General features: G+C 41.3%; 1 protein-coding gene across 3 annotated transcripts; it reads right to left on the bottom strand.

The window, feature by feature from the left end:
- Positions 1-2,453: 2,453 nt before the first annotated feature.
- cables1 (Cdk5 and Abl enzyme substrate 1) lies at positions 2,454-26,817 on the bottom strand. 3 transcript variants are annotated; one of them, XM_086273276.1, is made up of 10 exons: positions 26,146-26,817; positions 17,223-17,294; positions 15,023-15,115; positions 13,933-14,010; positions 11,122-11,221; positions 9,282-9,438; positions 7,855-7,958; positions 5,532-5,638; positions 5,195-5,402; positions 2,454-4,217 (listed from the first exon to the last, which is right to left on the bottom strand). In XM_086273276.1, exons 1-10 carry the CDS (start codon positions 26,655-26,657, stop codon positions 4,077-4,079), a joined length of 1,572 nt encoding a protein of 523 aa, XP_086129402.1. In that variant the 5' UTR covers positions 26,658-26,817; the 3' UTR covers positions 2,454-4,076. The 3 variants fall into 3 exon arrangements, with proteins under 3 accessions (XP_086129402.1, XP_086129401.1, XP_086129403.1); XM_086273275.1 differs by having other exon boundaries at positions 26,089-26,817; XM_086273277.1 differs by lacking the exon at positions 13,933-14,010 and having other exon boundaries at positions 26,089-26,817.
- Between the last annotated feature and the right edge of the window lie 785 nt (positions 26,818-27,602).

Genomic DNA, 27,602 nt, shown 5'->3' on the forward strand with positions numbered 1-27,602 from the left:
ATGATTAACAGCGTCATTCATGACACATTGTTTATAACTTGTAATGTAAGCTTGTGTTGGCACAACTAAAGCTGTTTTACTGATTAAAGAAGCAATAAAAAAGGGTGGTGTTTTTCTGCAACTCATCAGCATTTTTAAGCTTCTAACAGATGAAGGTTGCAAGCAGGGAACTCAAAGCCGAAGCTTCCATATTTACTTCTCCCTGCACAAACCAGCACAGCTTGGCTCTGATAACTTTTCATTAAGTTAACCCTTCAGGTGTCCGTTTGTCAGACTAGAGAGTCGGGGATCCTGATAAACCTCTGGGGGGGGAAAAGAAAAAAGAACCAAAGTTGTTTTCTACTGCTCTGCTCTGTCTGGAGCCAGTGTGCACGGTTTTGTCAAAGGTCTCAAGTGTTTTTAGCCATTCTCTTCATCTCTTACAATAAACGATAGAACAAAATTTTCTGAAGAAATTTCTTCGGTTTTTGTTTTTTTTGTTCATTTTTTTTGGTTTTCCCGAATAGATTTTGGACATCGAAATTTGTTGCATCTTAAGATTATTCTTTGAGTCAATCAGCTTTTTAACATGCTAAACCAGGGGTGGGCAATCTAAGTCCATGAGACCTGGTTTTAGATGTGTCCTCGAACCAACACAGCTGATTTAAATGGCTAAATTAGCTCCTCAACATGTCCTGAAGTTCTCTCAGAGGCCTGTTAAAGAACTAATCGTGTGATTCAGGTGTGTTGACCCAAGGGGAGATCTAAAACCTGCAGGGACACCGGCCCTCGTGGACTGAGATTGCCCACCCCTGTGCTAAACAATGATTGTTGGTTTAAAAAAAAAAATGGGTCTAGTTGTGTATATTTTCTAATAACCACTTATATTTCATCTTTGCAATACCATATACTTTTTGTGCAAAGTGTGCCAGCTCACCTAATCGCAAATCTACTCGAGGTAGATTTCATTTCTGTGAAAAGGTTACAGTATGTTGTGTAAATCCCCCACATACAAAGTCACCGGGGATGATTTTATTATTTAAAAAAAAATCTCATTGTATAATTTGTACTGTGACACTGACTGCTGTCTGGATGAAGGTGACTCTGGATTATCAGCAGCTGGAAACTATATTATTTTTTTCTTAGGTAACAGGACTATTCTACAAAATAATCTGTTAGCTAATACTGACTGTTTTTAACACAAGTGTATCCTGGTAGATTTTAAATTCTGAAATGTCATCTATCACCATCGCATCTGCTTTCAAAGATCAAACGTAAAGCCTCATCCTTGAACTCGCACTGGAGCGTCCACTCAACCTACTTAAAAAGTTGATCTGTGTGTCCATCAATAAATAAGTGGAAGAAGCGTTTAATGACCTGCTTTGCGTCACTGGTTTTTTGTTACAGTGGGCTCAGTTGTCCCTGAAATAGACTCTTGGGGTGGAACAAAAGAGATTAGGTAGCCTCGTCAAACATGAGGAGAGGATCAGATTTTTAAGTCTGCCTGCAGAGTTTTCCCCTCCTGACCGTGCAGCAGCATTAGAAAAATAGCACAGTGGTTACTGAAAGATGAAGCAGATGTGAACAAAGAGACCACCGAACTCGCTGCTCAACAGTAATTTGCCTCAATCCTTAGCTTTCATCGTTTCCTTGTTTACAAACTGTACATGATGGAAAAGCCCTGAGTCACTGTATCATGACAGGAAAGGGGGCAAAATGCCATTTCAGCCAAATGTTGTTATTTTAAAGGGAAGGGCAATAGGCTGCAGCTTGCCCCAAACGATGGTACACATATTTTCACAACGAGGGTCACTTATGTGTGAGCAGGGCTCAGGAAGGGCTGTCAATAGATCCCTTTATGAGGTGGTGAGGGGGGAATTAGGCCCTCAATGGAGGGGACTAAGCCATGTAGGACATGTGCCCACACTCAGGCCTGACCTGTTTGTTTTGATGGCAGCACGAGACCGGCGTGACTGCAGGCCTTGTTTACTTTGGACGTGTCAGGAAGAGGACAGTTCCCACTTGATAAGAAAAAACTAAGGTGGCCCGATGTTTTGTTTTTGTTGATTTATTTATTTTTAAATTAAAGCAGTAGTTACAAAACAGGGCAAATGGAAAGAGAGGGGAGACATGAGGTCTAAGGGGGTGCTGCAACTATGGTCACTATGCTAACATGCTAAGTAGGTGTAATGATTAGCATGGTTCAATTTAATATTTTTAGCTGGAAATATTCATTCCCTCATTTACTAGTAATAAAAAAACTTATCATATCGGAACAATATTAAGTTTGATGACGCTGGAGCCAAAGAATTTGAAACTTATTGGAAAACAAAGGCAGACACACTCCACTAAATCTAGCCACCATCACTTATGCGCAGCAGATTTGGGTAAAGCAAGAAAGAAAAAAAGAAGCATGCATCAGTCTTTTTCTGTTTCAACTGAACAAGCAAAGCAATTTATTTATATACACACACACACACACACACACACACACACACACACACACACACACACACACACACACACACACACACACACACACACACACACACACCATTTAGTGTGCATCTTACAACAACATCTTTGGGCTTACAAACAAACATAAGCTCAGCATTTTTACCCAACTTTGAATCAAGACAATCAAAAGCGGTTTGGTTTCGTCTCGTGATCATTTCAGCTCATAATGCTCTGAGTAGCATCAAATACCATCTTTCTCTGTCGCCTCAGCTTCTGATTCAGTGGAACACTGGTAGTGTGCGAGACAAGTGCAAGGTAGGAAGCAAAAGATCAAGTTGTGAAAGTGACATGCCAGAAAAATGGAATGAATCACCTTTAAGTGGTCGCGCCGGTCGAGATGTTCAGTACTTTTTGTTTTTTAATAAAAAACATTGTGGATTTCAAATCAAATGATGATTCAAGGTATACGTAAATGTTTGATCTATGACTAGATCCCACGTGAGATTTTGCCTGGATTTTTCCCCTCTGCAGAGATCAGAGAAAGGTCAGAGGTCAGGGTCAGCTAAAGAGATGCATCTCTGCAGCCTGTAGGGGCTCAAACACACTTATAGTTACTGGCATGTCCTCTCGGCACCCGAGCATCCTGCTGATACTGATCACTGGTCAATAGCGTGTCCTCAGAACAAGCATCTGTTAAAGCACTGTAAACGTGCTAGCGATACACTCTAACATAGAGCACAGAAAATTCAACTCTGATAAAAGACTGTGGTAGAAAAATGAATGGAACACTTCAGTGAAAAACAGGAAGTCAAAACTTCTCAGCAGGTACCTGCGTACAAAGAATCACTACTTTTCATGCAGACTGTGGTTGGAAAACTGTGAATAAACCATAAGAGAGAGAGAAAATAAAAACTGAACAGTCCGTTCCAATGTCTTCTGTACGGTGCTTACGAAGACCGCATACTTTTCAGCAGGGGCTACTTCAGGGTTAGTTCTCAAGCTTGTTAAAAGTCTGAAAAACCGTCACCCTGCCCCAGTGTCTTCTTCAAAAAAAGTGCACTTTTAATGAAAACATGATTCACGCTGAGGAATAACAGTCCAGCCACAAAACCAGCCTCTTAAAAGGCTTCTGTTTAAATTGTATGCAGCTCATGAGGCAACCAATCATAAAAAGTTTACAAAAAGATTAAAGAAAGGATCAAATTGTTACAATCACGGATTGTTTTAACTGACAAAGATCACTATCAGATTCAGTTGTTTTTTTAAAAAGAGCCTCGTGTCAACATGAGGACTAAGAATACAAAATGATGAAGGATGCGATGTGAGAGATGCAAACTAGAAAAACCAGCTTGCTTCCAGACGGTTGAACCCTTTTCTTTCAGTCCATGTAGTGATGCCGAATGCAGAAGTCAAACAGTTTTTAAAAACACGTGTCCCTTTGGCTGATGTCGGTCCAACGAGGGGAAGGAGCGGGCTGTCTGTAGTGATCAGTGGCTATGGCTCGCCAACAGCCAGAGGTACCTTGAAGTGATCAAACAGAGACGAGGAGAGAAGACAGAGGATGGATACTGTGGTAAATGTGGAAAGCTGGGAGATCAGAAGGAGAACCTGGCGGTCGTCCTCCTGATGGATCACTAATGCTAGGAGGTCTGCAGGAGGCGTCTGTAGTGAGGCATGATCTCGTGCTCTGGCAGGTGCAGATTAAACTCCAGCGCCACCAACACGGGGAACTCGAAGGCTATCAGCTCTCTGCGGTTCACTCTGAACCTTTCCTCCAGTTTCTGGCAGAAAAATAAAGCAAGTCCGTGTGAGAGGGAAAAAAAAATGCTTCGACTCATAATCTTCTTATTTAGATTTATTTATTTTTAACCCTGGATGTCGTAACACCTGGCCCTGCACTGCTCACAGCACACTTGGCTCAGAAGTGTAAAAGTGACGGCTTTATATTTAGTTGCCGTGTGCAAGAAGCCAACAAATGGTCACAAAAAGTGGAGCATTTGCTACTCTAACAGGGCTTTATATATTAAATATTTCCTTCTCTCATAATCATACGATGCACTTCTTTTATTCACTTGAAATTGAAAACCTGAAACTGCACTTTTTGGAGATTAAACACATTGAAAACTAAAAATATTTAAAAGGTTTGCTTTTATTATGCCGCTGTGGTAATGTGAGGGTGGACTTTAGGACCCTGGGGAACTGGGTGGGGTGTGCATCCAGGTACCAGGTTGCCAGGTGCAACTCAGCACATATCTCACCACACCCAACCAGAGGTTAAGGGTTCAACACTAATTCCCTTGGATTCCCAGTTAAATAAAGCTGTTGTTAAAGCATTGAAGAGACTAGCAATGTGTTACCCTGTAGGGGGGAAAAAAACAAAAAGCTCTCCTATTTAGAGATTCGAGCTTCAGGCCCTGTTCTCACTATTTTTTTTTTCAGGTCAATTAAATATTAGTAAGTTTTTGAAACACTTTATCTTGTAGACGGCTTATTACAGATGATTTTATTCCATTATGTTATGTTGTGTAGGCTGTTTAAAGTTACACTTGAACCCTGAGGGGTCGATTTTGCCTCATCAGCTACCCACACCCAGCCCAGTGGACTCTGTCACTGAGAGCAGTGAAAAATGATGCTCAAATATTTGGAAAGAAAGCCCTCTCCCTTTGATCAGAGTGAACTGACCCTTTGATCTCTTGTACTGTAATTAAACATTGGGGTTGGATGGGGAAGGGTTGGATGTGTGCATGAGGAAGCTTACATCTATAAGAAGTTTGACCTCCTGTTTCTTCAGATCACCCCCGATCTTGGCTGCCAGCAGGACACAAGCTCCAGCGCAGAGTTTACGGTTCTGCTTGTTTAGTTTGCCTTGGAGAACGAGTTTTTCAAAGTAGACGAAAGCCATGGCCACCGTCGGTTCCTCAAAGCCACACTCATCCTGAGCCAGTTTTCTTATCTCCCTTTTCAAGCTGCACAGAGTTAAAAAAAAAAAAAAAAAAAAAAAGAACAAGGAAGGAAAAATGAAGAGAAAGAAGTTGGTAAAGAAAACAAAAGAGCTTCTGTTAAGGTGAATATATTCTGTGTGGTGTTTGTTTTACCTCCTTATTTTGCTGAGTGTCAGCTTTATGTGTGGGAATTTTTCCTTGAAGGTTTCGTTCATGTCCTTTTTGAGGTCAGAGGGTTTCACGTATTCGATGACCGTAGTCTGGAAAAGAAAACCAGAGGTGGTGTCAAAATGACCACACTTTCAATCGAGTAATTAATCCTAACACTTCACACATGATACATTATACTGTGTCAATATTTATTTGAAGAAAAATAAAAAACTAAATGCAGGAGCAGCTGTGTGTAAAGCTGTAGTTGCATAGCAGCAATAACTTGAAGTAACTGCTTTCTCTGGAAAGTTGTGAAAGACCTTTGGCCCACTCGTCTTTATGAGGTTGCTGCAGTTCATTGAGGATTGTGGCCTTTCGTTTATGCGCAGCTCTCTCAAGGTCCTGCAGCAGTATTTCAGATGGATTGAGGTCTGGACTTTGAGTGGGTGCAATACTTTGTTTTCTGTTTCACTCATGCTGTTGTAGGTTTGCTGCTGTGCTTGGCATCACTGTCCTGTTGCATGACCCAATTTGTCCTACAGCCCAAATCATCACCGCGCCACCACCGTGCCTGACAGTTGGCAGTAAGTGTGTGGCCACAATGCACAGCACCACGGTAAAACAAATAAAACAACCACAAAAATTTCCAATTATGTCTCGTCCATTTTCTCCTGGCATGACTGGTAAGTCTTCTAAACAAGCTAAACTTGTTCACCACCTGGCTGCTACTTTCCCTCTTAATTCCTATGGAAGCAGTGAGGGTGTATTTAATTTTTCACACACTGCTTCTGCATTTTGACTTTGCCTTCGTTAAATAAATAATGACATTATATAATATGTTGTTCTTCTGAGGTTGCATATGAAATGATTTTGGAACCTAGTAGAGACCAGATTAATTTTTTTATTATGTCCTGACACATAAAACCATAGAAATGATGAAAGAGTGTGTGGTTTGTTTGTTTTTGGGTTTGTTTGTTGTTGTTTTTTAAAACCAAGACTGTAAATTTTTTTTAAATTGCTCCGTGTCACAAAAAGTAGCATTAAAAGACAGTAACAAGATAAACTGATGCCTTTGGCCAAATTTTAATTCATCATGACGGCCACAAACTATTTAGCAGTCAATCCCACACAGATGGTTCTGCTGCTAAAAGCAGGATTTTCAGTTTCTCTGTATCTTTCCATCTTATTTTAGCATTATTTTAATCTTAGTTTTCAGTTTTATATGGTTTATAGATTTATTTTTTTTAACTTGCCTTTCTAATGTCTGTTAAACAATCCTTAGCCACATCATACTCAAAGCATACCATAACAAGCACTGAGTCACACTGGGAGAGCTTAATGTGTGGGTGTGAGTTTGGGCTAGGAGTTAGATCCCCGTCGAGGCCTGTCTATTAATCCCAGGATTAAAGGTCCATAAAAAAAATTGCTTTTGTTGCTCTGGGATGGTGAATTTGTAGTTTGAGAGCTGATAGGACCAAATAGGGAACCTTCCTTGGGTGCAACCCATTTACTATGCAACGTCGCCAGAAATACAAAGAAGACTTTCAATATGCACAGATAATTTTATCCCCTGTTTGAACCTGAAAGCTTGAGAGTCAGGTCTCCCAAGCAGCCTGTGTCCAATTCCTGAAGTGCTGAGAATTCACTGCTTCCATTGCGGTAGTAAACACAATAGCTATTGTTGTCAAGAGTAATTGGAGGAAGAGAGGACAAAAAAAACCCTGGCCTTGACTAACATTTCAACTATGTCAGTACTCGTTGTGCATTCTGCCAGTCTCCACAGCGAAAACTGAACCCTGGAAAGAATGAGGAGGGAATCGGGCCGTTTTGTTTTTTCCCTCGCTTTTCAAACCAAAGTAAAACATCCGCGCTTTTCCGGAAAAGTAAAAAGAATGATTAGTGTTGAGGGAGAGCCACAGTAGCTCTTTAATAGCTACTGCCAACTACACAGAGATAAAGTATCTGCATCGTTTCAGGCCCAAAGCGGTGGGAGAGCGTCTCATCCAGTGACCTTGCTGATAAAGACTAAATAAGCAGATAAAACTGAGGATTTTTTATTTTTGGTGAAGGAACCCTTAGACAAATATTTCTGGTTTTATTGTTCTCTGTTGTGGTGGGAAAACTGAGCACAGAAGCCCAGCATGATAAAAAAAAAAAAATTAAATAAAAAATACCAGTGAGATATTTCAGAACATTTCAACAAAACATCTCAAAGCAAATGAAGCTGCGGATAAAAACCACCATTCCTTTCTGCTCTCAAGAGGCTACGAGGCAGCAGTTGCTGCTGCTGTTGTGATTGTGACGTATTAGATTAGTATTTTCTCACCATGTAGGAGGGGAAGATGAGGACTCTCTTGTGTTTACCACAAGGCCATTGTGGGTCATCCAGCAGATTAGGGTCGTACTCGCGAAAGTCCCCGAAATCATTCCCTGCCATTTCCACGCAGACAACGAAGGTTGAGTCAGATTTAGAATTTCATGCATTTCCTTTTTCAATAAAAATATACAGTTAGGGCCAAAAGTGCTCGGACAGTGAGACCGTTCTTCTATTTGTACACCAACACAGAGCATTTTAAGATCAAATAATCATGGTGTGACTGACATGTGGACTTTGAGCTTTAATTCGACAACTTTACCCAAAATATTTGGCATTAAATGTTTAGGAATTACACCGAGCTATAGACAACGGGCGATTATGGTTGAAAGACTCAAATACAGACTGAAAATGGAAGAAGAATACCAGACTGGGAGAAATAGTTGCCATACAAAGTGAAGAAATTACTTAAATTAAAGTAACTTAAATTATTAGAAGAGGCAGATTTGCTCCAACTCATTGTTTTTCTACATATAAACAAAGCAAATAAAATAAAGTTATAAATGTTTAGGAATTAACAGCCATTTTTATTTGTAGTCCCCCATGTTCAGAGGCTCAAACAATCAGGTGACTGACTGATCCTTATCCACTTGTACCGAGAAGCGTCGTCTCATCAGTTCTGCGGCGTTTGGCTGAATCTGAGCAGAGAGCATAGCCCTGGCCACGTCACAGTCCAGCCTGCTATCAGCGCTCACATCATAAACAAACACTAGTGGCCCAGTTGCACTGGCAACCATACAAGCCCACAACACAACACCTCCTGTAGCACATTTAGCAGGTAATGTGGTTGAATCACAGACTGTTTCTTTTCACTTTATTTGAATATAATTATTATTATTATCATTATTATTTTGTACACTATTCTGATATGAGGAAATCTTGCTTTCAAGATTTTTCTTTTGGATTGTACGGGCTCTTTTAAGTTTGTTTAGATGCTCTCTGACAAAGTCTAACTTGTCCTTCCTGTTTTTATGTGTAACCAATAGCTGTTGCTGATCTGGATGGTGAAATGCTTCTTTTTAAGAATGAGACAGATTTTTTTAGCCTAATTACGGCCTCTCAGCTCCAGACGTTTTATCTAATCAGTTTGTCGTGAATAACAGGGTCTCACCTGGCCTAGAAATGCTCATCAGTGAGCTGTCCAATTAATTTTGTGCCTCTGAAAGATGTGCAAGGCTTTTGTTATACCCTATGAATTAAAGCTTAATGTTTGTACTTCAATCACATCTTGATTTAAAATAAACTGATGTGGTGTACAGAGACAAAATTGCCAAAAAAAAACCCCAACAAAAAAAAAAACAAAAACAACAAGCCCTCATTGTCCAAACACGTGGACCCAACTGTAGTAAACGATGAAAAGGTAAAGCCTGCAAACCAACCTGTGTCTAAGCTGCTCTGGTTGCTGTTGGCTCGGGCCAAGCTGAGGCTGCGGTGGCTTGCGTTGCGAGACTGAGAGAAGGACGAGGTGGAGTCGATTGTGTTTCTTCGGCCACCCAGCACATAAGTGGGATACAGGAACTGGGTGTACGACACAGTCTGCAAACACAGATACAAATTATTATGTCTATTCAGTAGAGCCAAAAAAAAAAAAAGACTTGCTCGCTCTGATGTTAAACCCGTTCAACCTATTAATGTTATCAGATCCGTTTTCCAGCACAAGAGGACCACAAATAAGTATTAGCACTAACAGTGTCCCAGTATAACGTACCCATGAGACATCACACACAATAACAAGAGACTGGAACTGACTTGGCTAAAAGGAATGCAGTTGTTATTAATGTGCTTAATTGCACATGGGGCGTTTGGACTCCCCTGACAGCAAAATAGTGCCAAAAAAAAAATTTTTTAAAAAAGGCTCATTGCACAGGGTTCTGAAAAAAAAAAAAAAAAAAAATCATCTCGCTAAGCACTAAAAAATAAAAGCCTTTCACTTCATTTTCCTCATTTATGAAAACTAAACAATGTTTATAACCAACATTAATATTTAAATGGAAGTAATTTGTGCGAGAAGAAACTTTTATAAAATTCTACCTTCTGTAGCAACTAGCAAGCTAGTTTGCTAGCTAACGTCCATCAACAGTACAACACTTCTGAACTATTACGATGCTAATGTGCCATTTTTAGCCAACCTTAACCATTTTTGGCCTTTCTGTATGTGCAATAATGTGCACAAGTCCCTCATTTCTTTATAATTTTCTGGAAAAATGAGAAATCTTTGCTAAAACATATGTACAGTTCTCCAGACCTCTATAAGGACATTCAAAGCTCTTCTTTGGATGTTGGCTAACAATCTCTGTTGAGACGATCACACACTGATTCAAAAATGTTGACGTTCTGGCTCTGGAGAGGCCACGACCAAAATCTGACTGCACTTCATGCATTCATAATTCCATCAGTTTTGATAAGATCTCAAACACCACTGGCTGAAATGCAGACTCAAACCATGACAGAGCCTCCACCATATTTTACAGACAGCTGTAGACACTCACTGTTATACCTCGGTCCTGACCTTTGTACATAAAGATGACGATTTAAACAAAAAAATTAATTTTAAAAAAATGGATTAATAACTCCATAAGACCTGTTGCAGATGACCTTCAGTCCAGTTCTTGTGCATTTTGCCCCTTTCTCCCAGTTTCCTTTCCCTAAAAATGGCTTGATGCAAACACTGACACAATTTTAGCAAATAGTATATGGATCAACTGAAAGGACAGATGTAGCTCTAGACTGCATTTTTACTCATTTCTTCAGGCCATGCTTTTCAGATATTGTCCTTGTTTTAGGTCAGCCACTTCTTTTATTTTCCACCTGTCTTTGAGTTTCTGGCTAATAGCTCTTTTGAAATCCCCTTGTTGGTGTAAAAATCCTGTTTTATGCTGTGTTATCTTTGGCTTTCTTGTAGATTCAAATAACGAAGTGAGAACAATTTATATGTTTTGTAAAAAGTAAGGCACTTGTAACAAAGTTCCTAAAGATACTTTGCAAAGTTGTTGGGTATTTGTCGATGACACCCTCGAGTTAGGTGCCTTTTTATCAAAGACAAACTTTAAAAAAAAAAAAAGCTTTAAAAGTTATACCAAAGTCTGACTTTTGGAAACAAGATATAAAGAAATGAGTGGTGGTTTAAGACTTCTGTATCAAGTATCCAGTGAAGTGTCCCAGTAAACACACCAATCTATATTGATCCACCACACATACACATATTTGCTGGTTTCTCACCTTTCCATCTGCTCCCAACTCCACTCCCTCCAGCCCAATCACCATCTCCCTGGCGCCTCCTGAAGGATGCCGCTGACGCCCTCCTTCCAGCTTTGCATCCCTAACGAGAACAAGACTTTTTTTTTTTAAAAACACATCTTTCCTGATACAAAGTTTTCCTGCAGCTTCTTTAAACTCCTTTTCCTTAGCAATCTTTCAGAGGCCTGTTCTAGCTCACCTCTTCACTTACACACTCTCCATTTCACAGATTTGGGTCCTGCATCGATCTGAGCTCATCAGCTGGCCTAGTTTCTGTAACCGCTCGTGTCTTTGGGTGCATCTCGGGGCAATCAGTAATAAAGTGCGCACTTGGGAGGCAGGACGGAGTAGAGTACGGTTTCGTTCTAGCAGGCAAGCCTCTTCAAACTCAGCTGCTGCCTGAAATGCCATACTGCTGTGGGAGATTTGTAGGTCAAAAGCTCTCCTGAAGCAGAAAACAGATGGCCAAAGAGGGAAGTGTGTCGGTGGAGCTTGACCGACACATGGCCCAAATCAAATATACCATAATTAAAGTAAACACTGTTTACTGCTAAGATTTAACTTGATGCGATATTTTTAGGTCGCTGTCAGTAAAAGCTAATTTAAATTGTGTACAGTGACAGAGAAGATTACATGCCTGCAGTCTGCCACAAAGAATTACCGATAACACTGATGGTAAGCTGAAGGCTAAGTCTTTCCAGCGATTTGTGATTAAAAGGTTGGTAGAAAATTAAAATGCTCTAAGCAGGAGCTGATATTCATGTTCTCCCATTTTTCCTTGGGTTGAAATAAAGTCCACAGCTATTAAAATGTGGCCTGTTTGCTGACAGATAAATTTCCACCTGTGTTTGTGTTACATTAACTTTAGCCTTATCTCAATATTTGTACTGTTGCAACATTTCACAGCGGCGGCAGAAAGTACAGGCTCTACACAGTCTTGTTTTTCTGCGGCCCCCTTATCTTTCCTTTCCTTTGTCTTGCATTCTCTTTAAAATGTCGTTCATACACAAAGCGTTAACGACACGGCGGTTCCTCACATGACTATGCCAGTGTTTTGTTGACATGTGGGGCCAATCGGCTTTCATGAAAACAGCGTTATCTGGCAGACGGGCACGGCAGGACACGATGATGACAGATGCATCGTAGACACGGAGATCCCCAGGCAGTGGACCTCTTACAGAACAGTGAAAATCAAAGAAGAAAGGGGGGAAAAGAAGAGATGGGAAGCTTTCTAGGGAGAGCGCTTTTCTATGAAGCTATCCAGAAAATAAAAAGGTTTTGCTTCATTTGGTTGAGAATACAGAGAAATGAAAGGAAATGACAGGAAAAGCTGCTCAGCAGCATGCACGAATAGGAATCACTGGCACCAAACATCTGTATGTTAGTATTGGTGAAATTCTTGCAAAGTGTTCGTCACGCATGCTTCGAAATTCAGCGTCAAGAAAGTAAAATTAACCACAGCTTAAACAACTTTGACCCCATTACAAATACTTCATAGTTCACACGAACAGTCGAGGGTGACTGCTTCCAATTATATTCCAAAGTCTTTTTTTTTTAACTTCAAATATCCCTGTGAGGAAATTCATCCCGCATTCGATCCATGTAATTTTTTCCACTCCGATGCCAGAAGTGTTCCTTAACGTGCCAGAGAAACATCGGAATCCAGCGCTGCTAAAGAGGAAACATGCAAAGTCTACACGGGAGTGTTTGAACTCAAAGAATTAGCCCATGAAAAGACAGTGATGACCCACAGCCTGAGGTTTAACCGCCTGAAGCCTGCTGCATTCCACCTTCTTAGTTTACGAAAGTCCGAGCTGGACTTTGAGCTGCAGATTTAACCATGTATTTAACTTCTGTATTGAAAATTTGCAAAATTACTCAAGATGCAAGGCATACCAGTCTGCTGAATGTACTCTGAAAATAAATAAATAATTTAAGTAACAAGTTGTCTAATAAAATATTTTTGAGTTTTGGCTGTCCCAGCCAAAGTCGAGCTGGAAATGGGCGATTAGCGTGAAGGAGCAGTGAAACATGCTTATCGGAGAGCCCCGGGAGGTTTATTAACCCTTGACCTTGCACTGATTGGCTGGCTTAGGAAATTCCCCGCTCTTCACTAAGCCGTGGTGTGTTGCTTTTCTTTCTGTGCATTGTTTCCTCTGGTGTTTATCTGTCGCCCTTTCTCTTTCACTTCCTCCAAAACACACCTTTTTTGTGGGGGGGGGTGGGGGGGGGGGGGCGTCAGAAGTAAGGCCATACAACAGCTAAACTCCCCAACACAGGGCTCATGTTGCTTTAAAAGAAAAGCAGGAAAAATTATCTATAGATAAGATCTACGCCGCTAAGACATGTAAACCCTGGCAGTTAAAAAAGAAGTGGTTAATAACATGTTATAAGTGTGCAGACAATAGAAATCCTAGTCTGTCAGCACAGTGGAGAATTAAAATCAGTTGACTACACACCGAAAACGTCTATTTCTAATAACCAGGTAAGGTTCATATTAAATGCTGAATAGCGAAGCCAGCAACAGCTGCAACAGACAAGAATGGGTTGACTTGAACAAAGAAGGATGAGTGCCCAAGAGCCACCACGGGAAAAGTATCACAAGCAACAAGCATTAGGCGACAATCTAAGTCTTAAAGTCCTTGTTAGATTACTTTTTAAAAAAAAACATTTTTATTAACCTATTAAGATAAAAATGCATCCACCAAAACAAGAGGGATGAGGAAAACAAAGGGAAAGAGGAAGCACAGGTTGGAGGACGTTACGACGTTCGGCATGCCGTAGGATACATACCCCGCTTGGCTACAATCTCGATAGGGCAGGACAGAAAATACACTATAGAAGGATCTTCTGCCACTGATAAGGACTATCCTACAAAAACAAAAATGGCAAACAAGCTAATCAACATCTATCGGACAAGATGCACAGGTTACACTTGGTAATAGTTTGCAGTAACAGAATGAACTGAACATTCTTGGTGTGTTATTCTGAGTTTCTTGCAGTTTGGCACATACACTCAGTTTGTGTGTAACAGTGATGCGTTTGTTACAAGACCTTATTTTTAATAACTAAGGCATCCAATCAGAGCCCATTTCCCGATGACCTGAGGTCAACAGCACAGCGAGCAGAACGGCTCTGACTTTAACTACAACAACCTCATAATTCCAGCTTCCTAACTCGGGCTCGCAGACACGTGGTGAACCTTATTACTACAAATCAGCATCAGCAAACAAACTCCACACGAGGGTCTCAAAAAGCTGAGTCTTTCAACATCAGCTGAAAACTGGATAATAATTTCAGAGGTGGTACACTGCAATGTTATCCAAATGTTGGATAAAATAAGTGAAGACTAACTCATAGAGCTACACTTTGAGACAATTGAAAATCACCAGAGCACGATTGTGCCACGCAAATCACCGATAAATAAAAGCTAACTGAACTCTCGTCTAAATCCAAACGAAGTGGCAGTGATAATAAGAGTCACCCCGTCAGTATTACACAGACACGCTCCCTAGATACGTTGACCTCAACTTCAACATCAGAACATTCCTGCCAAAATTTGTTTGCATTTAAAGATTTGCGTGCTGCATTCATGCTACAGCACAGTCATCTTATAATTTAGTAGCGAGTGATTTGTGGCGTGATTACAGAATTTGTGACAGTGATCAAATAAAGATTAACATCAAAATTCATCAGATTCTTCTGCACGTGCAGGATTGGCAGTTGCATCTATCTATAAGCTGAAACTGTGGCCGGGGCCTGGCCTGCTTGTCTGCGATGTGGCTTGTAATGTGAGAAACATCCATACTGCAGTTCATTGACTGGGGCCATTATTCAGTGAGGACTTGTATCGACTGCGGGGAGGCGATGTTTGGCTTCATACCTTCCATTGCGCATATCGTGTTGCCTCATGTTCTTTACGAAGTGAACCTTCTTGAAGCTCTTTGGTCGGGGTGAACCCGATAGGGTTCGGCATCTGAAATGTAAAACAAACAAAAAACTTAGAAACAGACAGTTCCCCCCAAGTGGGGCGCACGACACTGTGCTAAGTGACTCATGTTGAGACACAGAAATACACAGGAATGGTAAAAAGAAAGCAAACCTTTTTTTAGCTTTAAGGTTTTACATATTGGTACATTATACATTTTTTTTTTAAAAATAAAATCATATAATCCTTACCAGTAATACTAGGGCTGTGCGATATGACCAAAATCTCATATCCCGATATAAGAATTCTATCGTCCGATAACGATATAAATCACAAAAATGTAACATTTTCTGTAAATTCTGTGAATCTCGACTTGTGGGAAGTGTTTCCAGCTGCGCATCATGTAGCTGGAGTCGAGTGTTTTAACCGATGTATGAAACTATACATTTTTAGACATAAGTTGTAAAGGCCGCCATTTTCTTTGTGAGCATTTATTACGCGGCGTGCTGCGGGGGAAAGCCTGTTCTAACGTTTGAGTCTAAGGTTTATTTTTTTAGCACCTGGCGGATCTTTTTTACTTCTCATCAGTAAATAATCTGCTCTGTCATGTGATTCAGTTTATTTTGAAAAGTCTCAACAGGATATTGAGCTTTATTGTGAAAGGTTTATGTGGAACATAAATAAGCAGACACCATGGTTTTACCGTCGTTGTTGCTAACGACAACGCATAAAAACAGGCGCTTGTCCGTCTGTAGTGTGGTTATATTAAATATAAGAGAAAGAGAGCACTTTAAGAAATTAACATAGCCACTACAGTGACCATCAAAACGGTGAAAAAAATATTGCCGTAAACAGTTTATTTTGCGACACCACGAAACAAACAATAGCGTAAATGAAACGATAAATGTTTTTATATCGTCATCCGATATATATCGTTATATCGAACAGCCCTAAGTAATACTGTGCAATACTGCAAAAATGTTTGTATCAAACAAGGTAAATACAGAGCCAGTAATGTCGATACCAACACTGACATAGATACTTTTGACCTACAAAAGCACCTTATGTAGGCGATAGCAGTGTGTCATGGTTGCTGAGATGATCACCATCAATTTGCAAATTGTGAACATATTTTAATGGACGGCTAAATCTCTGTGATTTTTACTTTTTTTTTTTTTTTTTTTTTTTTAACTTCAGCTTTTCGTGTATTTGAAGCGAGGTTTTTGGAGACCAGGGATGTAAAAGTGTCCGTTTCCAAAAAAGCAAATTATTTAACTAAATTCAGTGAGCTACATTCTGAACTCAGAGGATAGAAACAAAGTATCGATCTTATCGTGCCATTATCAATCCAATACCAGCATACTGATACTAATCAATATTTGAATTGATCTGCCCACCTCTACATACCAGACCTTAAAATAAGCTACATACAGCCTCAGAAAACACATAGTCCTTGTTTAGTTAAGAAAAACTAATATGCAGAAGCAGTGTGGGAAAAGCTAAGTGCCATAAGAATTAAGAGAGAAAGAAGCATCCAGGTTGTGTTAATCAAATACATTTGTTTTATTAATCATGAGTAAATGCCTCTATAAAGGCAGTCATTTTGGCAGTTTGCATGTCTGGGGCATTGGGGTGTGTGTTAAATCAATGTCTTCTTGCAAAGCCTTTGGACAGACGAGACCAAAGCTGAGATGTTTGGCAGAGGGGTGATGATTTGAGTGGTTTTTGCAATCAGAGGATCTGGGTAACTTTCAACCACTGAGGTAAAAAAAAAAAAAAAAAAAAAAAAGGAATCAAGGTGTTGCAACGGCCCAGTCAGAGACCAGACCTCAACCTGATTAAAACGCTGTGGAGGGACCTGTGCATAAATGAATGAATGAAATCGACTAAACTTCCTCTAAAATTTTGAAGAGACTGATGAAGTCATACAGAAAAATATTACATCAAGATATTGCTGCTAACGTTTCTACCTGATGCAGCTGTGCACGTAGTTTTTCACACTATGCTTCTGCATGTTGAATATGTCTTCATTAAATGAATGTGTGACGATTTTGTTTTTAAACACGTCCAAATATGTAAAAGCTTAATGAAAGAAGGTGTTTTTCCCCCCTTTCCACATGACTGTAGTAGCAGTGTGAACATGTAAAGCGTTTACCTGCGCAGAGGAGCATTTTCTTCAATGTCCTCTAGAGTTTCAAGCGACGAGCGCTGAGAGATGAGCCTTCGTCTGGGGGGGCACATAGAGGGGAAGTTACATGTTACGGGATATGAAGAAATATCAACATCACACCAACACTTCACAAGTTCAACAGTCAGCTTTAAGAGGAACTACCTTTTGAATAATTCTTTCCACTGGGTCAATGTTATATTTTTAGTCTGTACTCAAAAAGGTTGAATGTTTAACACCCAGGTTTAAAAACAATACGTGTGGTCAGCAGTGGCCTGGAACAAAGGTTAAACTGTGGTTTCCAATTTTAACTTTAATTTTAAGTTTCTATAAATTCTGAGATTAATTTGCAAACACCGGTTTTGGATGGTTGACTTATAACTGTCATCAGCGAACGCCACTGTGCCCCTGTGTGGTCAATGATCGCCCCCCCCCCCCCCCACTCAGTCTTGCGTGGATCACAGTGAATTTTCCAGGATCAGAGCTGCTGAGAGGATAACGAGCTGGCTCTGCGAGCACTTTGTGTAACACATTTGGTCACAGATGGCCTTTATTTCACACTTAAGTTGCTCGACTCAACAGTCTAATTCTGCTGGATCGCTTTTATATGATCAGCTGCCAGTTTCAGAACAAACCCACATGTGACAGCTAAGAAGGTCTGAGCCGTGCCAAAATTAGGTTATAATTGCACGTTTAGCACCACAATAACAACACGTCCTTCAAAAAAAAAAAAGAAAAAGTGTCTACATTTAAAGGAGTGGAAATTAACGTATTAGAGGTCAGATAAGAAAAAGCTCACACATTTCCCCAGCGGGTTATCTGTCATGACGTAGAAGACAAATCTGTAACAGTGCCAGAGGGTAAATATACTTACTACTGTATACAACGCAGGACTTTTTCCTGCAGAGAGAAATTTGCAAGCAGTCTGTGTTAATTGGGGTTTGGATCGCTTGAGCAAACTATCTGAATTAGCATAAAAATGCAAACATTTCTGTCAAACAGAGGTTGCACACACTTTGACTTTACTGTACAAGGACAGATAATGGTTATGTGCATAGGCACGCTCCCCCCAAATGCCCATTCTGAGCCAGGAAAAAGCCTGTAATTGTGCAGCATCCAATTCTCCTCATAAATCAAGACGTGCTATAGCGCTGCAAGATGCTGCAGCATCAAGACAAACCGAAGACGTCCAACCGGACACACTTCACACCCGCCGGAGCGTTTCAGCTGACCAAAGGGAGAGACGGTAGAGTGTAAAGTAAAGCGGCTGGTTAATAAGTGACAGAGCGTGCAGACAAATGAACAAAAAATAGCTCCGTCCTCGAGGATCCAACACAGGCTGAGTGAACAGTGTATACTAGAGGAGACTGGGTGAGCTGAGTGTTTACATGAGAAGCCAGGCCACTGGAGCAGACAAAAAAAGCTTAAGGCCTTTGTACTGACTAACCTTCTGCACTCAATATAATGGGCCTAATGATCATAAACTGAAGGGGAAAACATCAAGCCTTCATAAAAGACATGAGCAGTAAAATCGGAGTCTAAATGATAAGAATGATCAGACCTGTGGGCAGCTGACACAAACTCTGTCTCCTGCTTGCGTGAGTTCAAAGGGCCATAATAAAAGGGTTTGGCCTGACCTCTCCGTGAGGGTCAGACAAGTGGTGTCATGTGATTTATGGCCAGTCTTACATCATCCTCCTTCAGTGATAACCCTGAGGGATGGACTGGCTGGGTGATTTGGGATCTATGAGTGCAGATACGGAGGAAAGTAAAGGCTTCTCTACTGAACATCGCTTCATTCATTAAACTACTTTATGCTGCATGAGGCTCTTAGATTCAAAACAGGTTGATCGTTTTATATGGAGAATTGTCAATTAACAGTACAGTCCTCTTCAGCGTTGCAGAGCACTTTAAGCTTTTCCAGCTCCTTGTTTTGACATTATGGCTGACAAATTACCATTTTGGTTTGCTCACCACTTTTATCCTCTTTGTTTGCAGCTGCAGCATTTTAGCAACTCAGAAAACGCACACCAGACTCCAAAAGCCCTCCACTACTACTAGTGTATCCTGGTTGTGTAAATACGCCAGTGTTTTCCAGCAATAAGACCCATGTTAAGGGTATTTCCATGTTGTTTTTAACAGCCCGCATGAAGGAAAAAATTTTAAAAAGTCACAAAATGAATCTTTAAACAGGTTTTACTTGCTTTTCAAGTTTATCTGCATGTATTACTCACATGCTAATGAATCCACTGAAAAAGTTATTCTTTACTGTAACTGTTCTTCCACATGGATGTAAAGAGAGGAGATAGAATCCACATTCCACCAAGACACTATTACAGGGAGTGCAGAATTATTAGGCAAATGAGTATTTTGTCCACATCATCCTCTTCATGCATGTTGTCTTACTCCAAGCTGTATAGGCTCGAAAGCCTACTACCAATTAAGCATATTAGGTGATGTGCATCTCTGTAATGAGAAGGGGTGTGGTCTAATGACATCAACACCCTATATCAGGTGTGCATAATTATTAGGCAACGTCCTTTCCTTTGGCAAAATGGGTCAAAAGAAGGACTTGACAGGCTCAGAAAAGTCAAAAATAGTGAGATATCTTGCAGAGGGATGCAGCAGTCTCAAAATTGCAAAGCTTCTGAAGCGTGATCATCGAACAATCAAGCGTTTCATTCAAAATAGTCAACAGGGTCGCAAGAAGCGTGTGGAAAAACCAAGGCGCAACATAACTGCCCATGAACTGAGAAAAGTCAAGCGTGCAGCTGCCAAGATGCCACTTGCCACCAGTTTGGCCATATTTCAGAGCTGCAACATCACTGGAGTGCCCAAAAGCACAAGGTGTGCAATACTCAGAGACATGGCCAAGGTAAGAAAGGCTGAAAGACGACCACCACTGAACAAGACACACAAGCTGAAACGTCAAGACTGGGCCAAGAAATATCTCAAGACTGGTTTTTCTAAGGTTTTATGGACTGATGAAATGAGAGTGAGTCTTGATGGGCCAGATGGATGGGCCCGTGGCTGGATTGGTAAAGGGCAGAGAGCTCCAGTCCGACTCAGACGCCAGCAAGGTGGAGGTGGAGTACTGGTTTGGGCTGGTATCATCAAAGATGAGCTTGTGGGGCCTTTTCGGGTTGAGGATGGAGTCAAGCTCAACTCCCAGTCCTACTGCCAGTTTCTGGAAGACACCTTCTTCAAGCAGTGGTACAGGAAGAAGTCTGCATCCTTCAAGAAAAACATGATTTTCATGCAGGACAATGCTCCATCACACGCGTCCAAGTACTCCACAGCGTGGCTGGCAAGAAAGGGTATAAAAGAAGAAAAACTAATGACATGGCCTCCTTGTTCACCTGATCTGAACCCCATTGAGAATCTGTGGTCCATCATCAAATGTGAGATTTACAAGGAGGGGAAACAGTACACCTCTCTGAACAGTGTCTGGGAGGCTGTGGTTGCTGCTGCACGCAATGTTGATGGTGAACAGATCAAAACACTGACAGAATCCATGGATGGCAGGCTTTTGAGTGTCCTTGCAAAGAAAGGTGGCTATATTGGTCGCTGATTTGTTTTTGTTTTGTTTTTGAATGTCAGAGATGTATATTTGTGAATGTGGAGATGTTATATTGGTTTCACTGGTAAAAATAAATCATTGAAATGGGTATATAATTGTATTTTGTTAAGTTGCCTAATAATTCTGCACAGTAATAGTCACCTGCACACACAGATATCCCCCTAAAATAGCTAAAACTAAAAACAAACTAAAAACTACTTCCAAAAACATTCAGCTTTGATATTAATGAGTTTTTTGGGTTCATTGAGAACATGGTTGTTGTTCAATAATAAAATTATTCCTCAAAAATACAACTTGCCTAATAATTCTGCGCTCCCTGTATATTGGAGCTAAAGCTAATTTAATACTGGGACGGATAGAGTTGGTTTCTTTGTTAGATAAATCAGGCAAGCTTTCAAACTTACATTCTTGGCAGTCTCTCTTTATGACCGTGTGGTGCTGCAGTGAATGAATTGCATTAGAAGCCCACAACTCTGCAAGTTACCTGCTTCATTTCATTATCTTGAAAGTTTCTGAGCTACATTTCTTTCCAAATTCTATCAATCAAGTTACCAACCGCTCCATATGCATGTAGGACTATAACAGGAAGAACCCCCCCCACCCCCCTTAAAACTCTGCAAAGAGTGTGCTAAATGAGAAATAATGTCTCTACATGAACATCAGCAGCAGCACGTGCTTTTAATGCAAAAGATGTTTTCCAAGCTGGTGCAAATCCTGGAAACAATAACACGGGACAGGCCACTCATTCACTTCAGACCCTGCTAGGGAGGGTTAGAGCAATCCGTTTCCATCCAGTCTGGCATTAACTAGGCCCAGTGAGAAGGGTCAGACAAGCGTCCGTGTAAATCAACAGCAGAGTCTCTGAAAGAAACTCCTGCCACTGTTGCCTGGGAAGTGATTTTATTTAAACACCTTTTCTTGAATGAAGTCAGACACAGTGTAAAATTATTTTCACTACAAATGCACACCATGCTCCTGCAATATAAAAAAGAAATGTTTTTGAATGCTATTGACAATCCTGCTAAGCAATGAAGCCGTAAAACTCAAGTTGACTGTTTAGATGTGGAGATTAAACGGTTTCACGCGTACGACCTGTTGGCAGCTTGCCACAGGACACAGTCTTCCATTTTCCTGCAGAGTCGCTGAGTGAAAAATACATGTAATGTTGTGGGCTTATTCACACAAATATAGTCAGGAAAAAGGGAAATGTGATTACTGTGATAAAAAAAAAAAAAAAAAAATATAGCACTCTGGGGAGTTCAGCCCGTCTGGTCCGGAAAGGTTCAAAAGTATAATGAGTACAAACGGGATGTAGCAACAAACGCGAGGAATGAACGGGCAAAAAGGAAACAAGAGAAAAAATAATAATAATAATAATACAATAATTACATCAAAATAACTTTCAAAACACGTTTCACACACAGGCTGATCCTGGTTAATTTTGGGGGCTTTTCTTAGCTTTCCTTTTATCCACGACTCAGACGCCGAAAGATTCAGGGAAGGAAAATGAGGCATTCTTATATAATCCTGAGATTATGCCAACCATGACCTCAGCGAACAGCAATCGGCCCCATAACCAGAAGTATGTGACCCGAACACACAAGACTCCAGAGAGCCATTACGGTGGCTTGTGCTGCTTGTTTTCCAGCCACAGTTTTGCTTCCACATGCAAAAAGGCCTGTTAAAATACTTTAAAGTACGTGTTTCTGGGTAATCTAATAGTGATGGGAATATAACCCACGCAGGACGTGATAAGACTCAACCTGCCTGTGTTTTACAGGGGAAACAATATAATGAACATTGCTCTACACCTCAGGCAGACAGCACCAGATGGTACTCACTATTATATATTTAAAGCACAGCTCTTGGCTGATTCTTGATGGATGAACGCTGAGGAGTGGAATATGAAATTAGCTATCGTTTCCACGCATTAGATTCTGATGAGGATATTGTCTGAAGCAGCTTTGGGCTCAGAAAGTCTATTTTGGCGGCACATCAGAGGCTCTTCGGCTTCCTCAACGAAAGCAGGATTGAAGGCCAAAAAGTCTGAGGGGAGAGTGTGTCTCCGATTCCCCTGGGAGAGGAAGTGGAGGACAGAAAATACAGAGCTGAGAGCCAGAGCTGCTCCTCAGAAAGCCCGGGCATCCTGCCTCTCCCGGCGAGGGACCTCTGTACACGTTTCCACCAGCTGCCCTCAGAAAACAGACCAGGCACTGTGCAGAGCGCTCGTCTGTCCGCACGCTGGTAGAATATGGCCGCGCTCAATCAGCAGGTTGCATATTTCTCGACATCAGAATTCATTTTATGTGGGCGTCCTTCGAGCGGATATCAAAAACAGGGGGTAAAGTCAGGCTTTAACAAATTCTGACTGTATTTGCAAAGCAGAATAAGAAGCATCAAATCCATTTTCTTAACCGCTTATTCAGCTGAGGATCTTTGGGGGATGGAGTCTCTCCCAGCAGAGGCGGGGTAAAAAACACAAACCGGTCGCTGGTACATCACATGGCAAAGCAGAAACTGGATCCAACATGTGCAACACTGTGGCTGGAACTCAGTATTTCTCAGGTGCTGAGCTTATTAGCACAAAATATGAAAAGCTGGCAGGTTTGTACAAGCTGACTTCCAAGTATTTAAAACCAGCATTTCAAAGCAAAAGCTTATCGTAATCTTTAAGATGTGTAATGATTAACATTTGAAAAGTTTGGCTTCTAATGATCTGCAGCCTGACCAATACTGGATACCAATGTTTTAAAGGTGAAAAAAATAAAAATATGATATCAGCAATGAATGTCACAAATCAATCTGCAGCTTACTGTGAAGACGCTGCTTCACTACTAGGGATGGGGCAACAATACAGCATAGTATGGTGCTATTATGCATAGTGTGTAAATACTCTGGTGATGCTACTATACTTTAAGAAGAGGGCTAATCTCCTGCAATATATTAAATCAGCTAGCTCGCAACAATATCGTGTTGAGAGTGAAATATGGGATGATTCCCCTTTCTACTGATTGATGAGCTCTGATGCTACTCTGCTACCTGTGCTACAGACACCATAGAGTAAACAGGAGCTGAAGCCCTCTGCTGGACAAACTATGTGATGACACCCTGATCAACTTAACAGAGATCTGCATGTTCTACAGGTTAGTTTTCATACTAGTGAATACTGCACAACATATGAACCAATACCACTTCTTTTTTATTATTACAGCAACTCTTATTAGTAGATATGTTGTTTGGTTCAATAATGCTGCCTCTTGTAAGCTAAACAAGTTAAAATGTGTTAGTGATGTAATGATGTCAGTCATGCATTTTTCCCCCCCCAATATTTAAATATATAGCAAAAAAGAAAAGTAGAGAATAAGACATTCCAAACAAGTTGATTTGACAAATCAATTTCAGTGCAGTAACTAGGCTCATGAGCGTTTCCCTGTGAAGCAGAACTTCCTGAGAAGTCTGGCACGCCCTTCAGCAGGAGGCGAGGATTTGGATAAAAGACGAGGGGGCTCTGAACAGAGAAGATCTGACGGCAGGTTCTGACAGTGAGAGAACCACAAGATGATCCGCACTGACAGTCGTCCCTCTTCGAGGTGGAGACCTCCAAACTCTCCCCCTTGTGTGAAAATAAAGTAGACAAAGAAGGCAAATAAAAAGACACTTGTGTGAAACAACAAGCCCCTGTTGCATGTGGAGCTGGACAGCAGTGCAGAGTTACAGGATGTTTGCGTCACACAGAAATGAAGTAGACAGCAGGTGTGTGCCAAGTTTTGTCAAGACACTCACTAAAAATAAGCTGAGGACAATTTGACAAAGAGCCGAAGAACGTTTATGTAAGAAAGACAAACAGAGACTGAATAAGATGCTGGATTTTCTCCTCGGGGGGAAACGAGGGTGCACAGCTCCATGGTTTGCTGGACTTGTGATCAAACCTATCTGCCCCCCATCCCCTGTGCATATCAGTGAGTCATAAGCCTGCAGGCACCTGCATGGAGTAAAGCATACAGCTGAACTTTTTCCTCATGCTGTGTTGGAAAGACTGATTTCTCAGAAGTGCAAGTATCTTTTGAAAACAGCTGATCATAAGAAACCTGCAAGAAAATTGCCAAGAGTCCATTTATTTGGACGCCCCTCCGTTTTTGTCACACAACAATGAGAAACTACTAAATCAGGGACGCTTAACTTAAGAAAAATAATCTCCTTCATATTTTCAAGACCCATGCAGTGGGGCTGGTGCCCCAAAAAGTGATTTCCAGTGTTTCTGTGTGTTCTTATGTCTAACACCTCTGTTTATTATTGATAAGCAGTCTGCAGTCAACAGGATTTCTGAAGGGGTTATATATGAGATAAAGAATTGACCTGTTTTGCAAGCATCTTTATGACTCTGCGTTATTGAACATAACCTGTGTTGTACCTTACGATGAATCCAGTGCTTTTTGATGGCTTAAAATATCTTTATATAACTGTTACATGATATTTGTTGCAACTTCTACTGCATCTCTTTTGAAAAAGACATTCTTAGTGTCGTTGATTGTTTTCCATTCATAAATAAAAGGATGTATAAAAGTCACTTTGCAAGAAAGTGACAGCAGCTTCAACCCCCTAACAGAAATGTTCTTTCTGGCCTAAAATTGCTCAATGTCATTGACGAGAGATAAGTTTGACAAATGTTTCAAAGATCATGGGCCAACAAGTCATTTACAACACCGAATTGGAGTCCTTGCCTGGTTGAATATGGCCCCTGGGGCTTATGTTTGACACCCCATTTCTAAATCATAACATAATAAATAACAACTGATGTAGGAAAGTCTGGAAAGCTAATCATCCTTAACATTTCCTTAAGAACTTGCTGGAACACAACATACCCAATAAAACTGATTTTGGAAAGTGCCATGGTGCTTTAGAAATACTAACAGATATGCAACATACAGTGAGTGTGCAAACACTTTGCAACTTGTTCTCTAATGTGTGCCTTTCTCTTATTTTGTATATATATAAGTCTCTTGATTGTGTATATATTCCTGCTGCCTACTATTAATATTTCATTCCTGCACAGTTGCTGTAGAGCACCCACAATCTCGTTGTACAAGTACAATGCCAATAAAGGGCTATTCTATTCTGCTGGCGAGATTTTAGAAGTGAAAAAGAAAGGTTTGCCTGCGAGATGCACTTCGTGTGCAGTTTAATGAGCAGTCTATGGCGATCCTGCAGTGCAGAAGTGAACTTTGGTCGTTGTGCGCTCAGACAGTGAAGTAAAACCGTTGTGTACACAGTTACCTTGACCTCTGCTGCTCTATCTGTCCGCCCTCCGGGCAGTAGTTCTGGGAGACTTGCCTGGAGTAGGTCGCAGGTAGGATTCCCTGAGTGTACGTCTGCAGCCTCCCTCTAGTCGAGGGTGGGACCGCGGAGAAAGGCGAGCTGAACGTCGAGGGCACAAAAGCGTCGCCCTCCGCGTCTGTACCGACGGGGGGAGCAGTGGGACCCGTCCCAAAACTGGCCCTGCTGCTGGCGTGGAGAGCCTGGTTTGCTAAAGCGAGCGCCTGGGTGGCTGTGGTGGTGGCCGCCGCCGCTGCAGCCGCCGCGGCCGCCGCCGCAGCAGCGGCTCCGTACGCCGAGGGCTCCGTAGAAACCAGGCTCTGTCTAGTCCGAGCTTCCAGCGGGGTTTCCCCTTCGCTCTGACTACCCGCATCGTCCTGCACGGGCCGTCCATCCAGAGAAATGTTGCTGAGAAAGGACAGCGCCGCTTGCCTCCTCCTCGGGTCGATGCGTTTCCGCGTATGCTCGAGACTGGAGTGCTTTATCTGAAGCGTGGCTGTGGATGTGTTGCTGCTCGTGGCAGCCGCCATGGTCCACTTCCAGGTGTCCGAGTCCCACCCTCAGCAGCGGTCTCACCTCGCGGGCATGAGTGCTGATGGGATGGTCGTGCTTGTGTTGGCGAACGGTGGTGCCCGTCTTTTTAAGTACACGCGTTAAACTGGGTGAAAACAGCGAGGTCACGTGTGCGCAGTATTGTGGCAGCACAGGGAAAATTTGGACCAATGAGCTGTCGGGAATACATGTGTTTTTTTTTTTTCTTTTTCCTGACTGCTGAAGCCTCCACTTCTCTGATAGTGCGTGCTAAAATTACATAAACTCCGAGATGTTCGTAACATCTTCAATAAACTTTTTCTACCTGCTGTATTGTTTTTGCAGCCTTCACACTCCTGCAGGGTGAAAACTTTTTTTTTATCCTTCTTTGTGCATTTCTAATTTTATTCATACATGTAGAAACTGGACTTTCTAAATGTGCAGACATGTGTTATGTGCGGGGATCGTTGTGCGCTGATAGAATGGGGGCCTTGCTCTGTTTGTTTTGATAAAATCCATCGGTTTCGTGCACCGTATGAGTCAGCATATCTGAAGCGATAGCGCCATCTGTCCGCTTGTCATGTACTGGGTATGCTTTTTTTTTTTTTTTTGCCATAACCCAATTAAATATGCCATCTAGTGGAGTTTTTTGACGGGTGCTTGCAGCAACCAGCATATTTTAGTCTAGAGCTAAAAAGGGAAATTTGGAGCATGTTCAGTGTTGGGCCTAATGTTTGATACCCCTGTACTACATAGTTAGCAAATCAATTATAACGAATAGAAAACACACATTAACAATAATAATAATAATAATGGTTGTAACAGTGATAATAAAAAATTAAATATGACAGGAAGACATAAAAAGGGGTATCTTGTCCCATGCCTTGTAGTCTACTACATCTACACTATGTTTCCAAAAGTATTCACTCACCCACCCAAATCAT

The sequence above is a fragment of the Aulonocara sp. 'chitande type north' Nkhata Bay genome, linkage group LG18 (assembly GCF_057382095.1).
Source record: "Aulonocara sp. 'chitande type north' Nkhata Bay isolate Kocher_YH1m ecotype deep benthic linkage group LG18, A_spYH_male_GT1.1, whole genome shotgun sequence".
NCBI classification, from domain to species: Eukaryota; Metazoa; Chordata; class Actinopteri; order Cichliformes; family Cichlidae; genus Aulonocara; species Aulonocara sp. 'chitande type north' Nkhata Bay.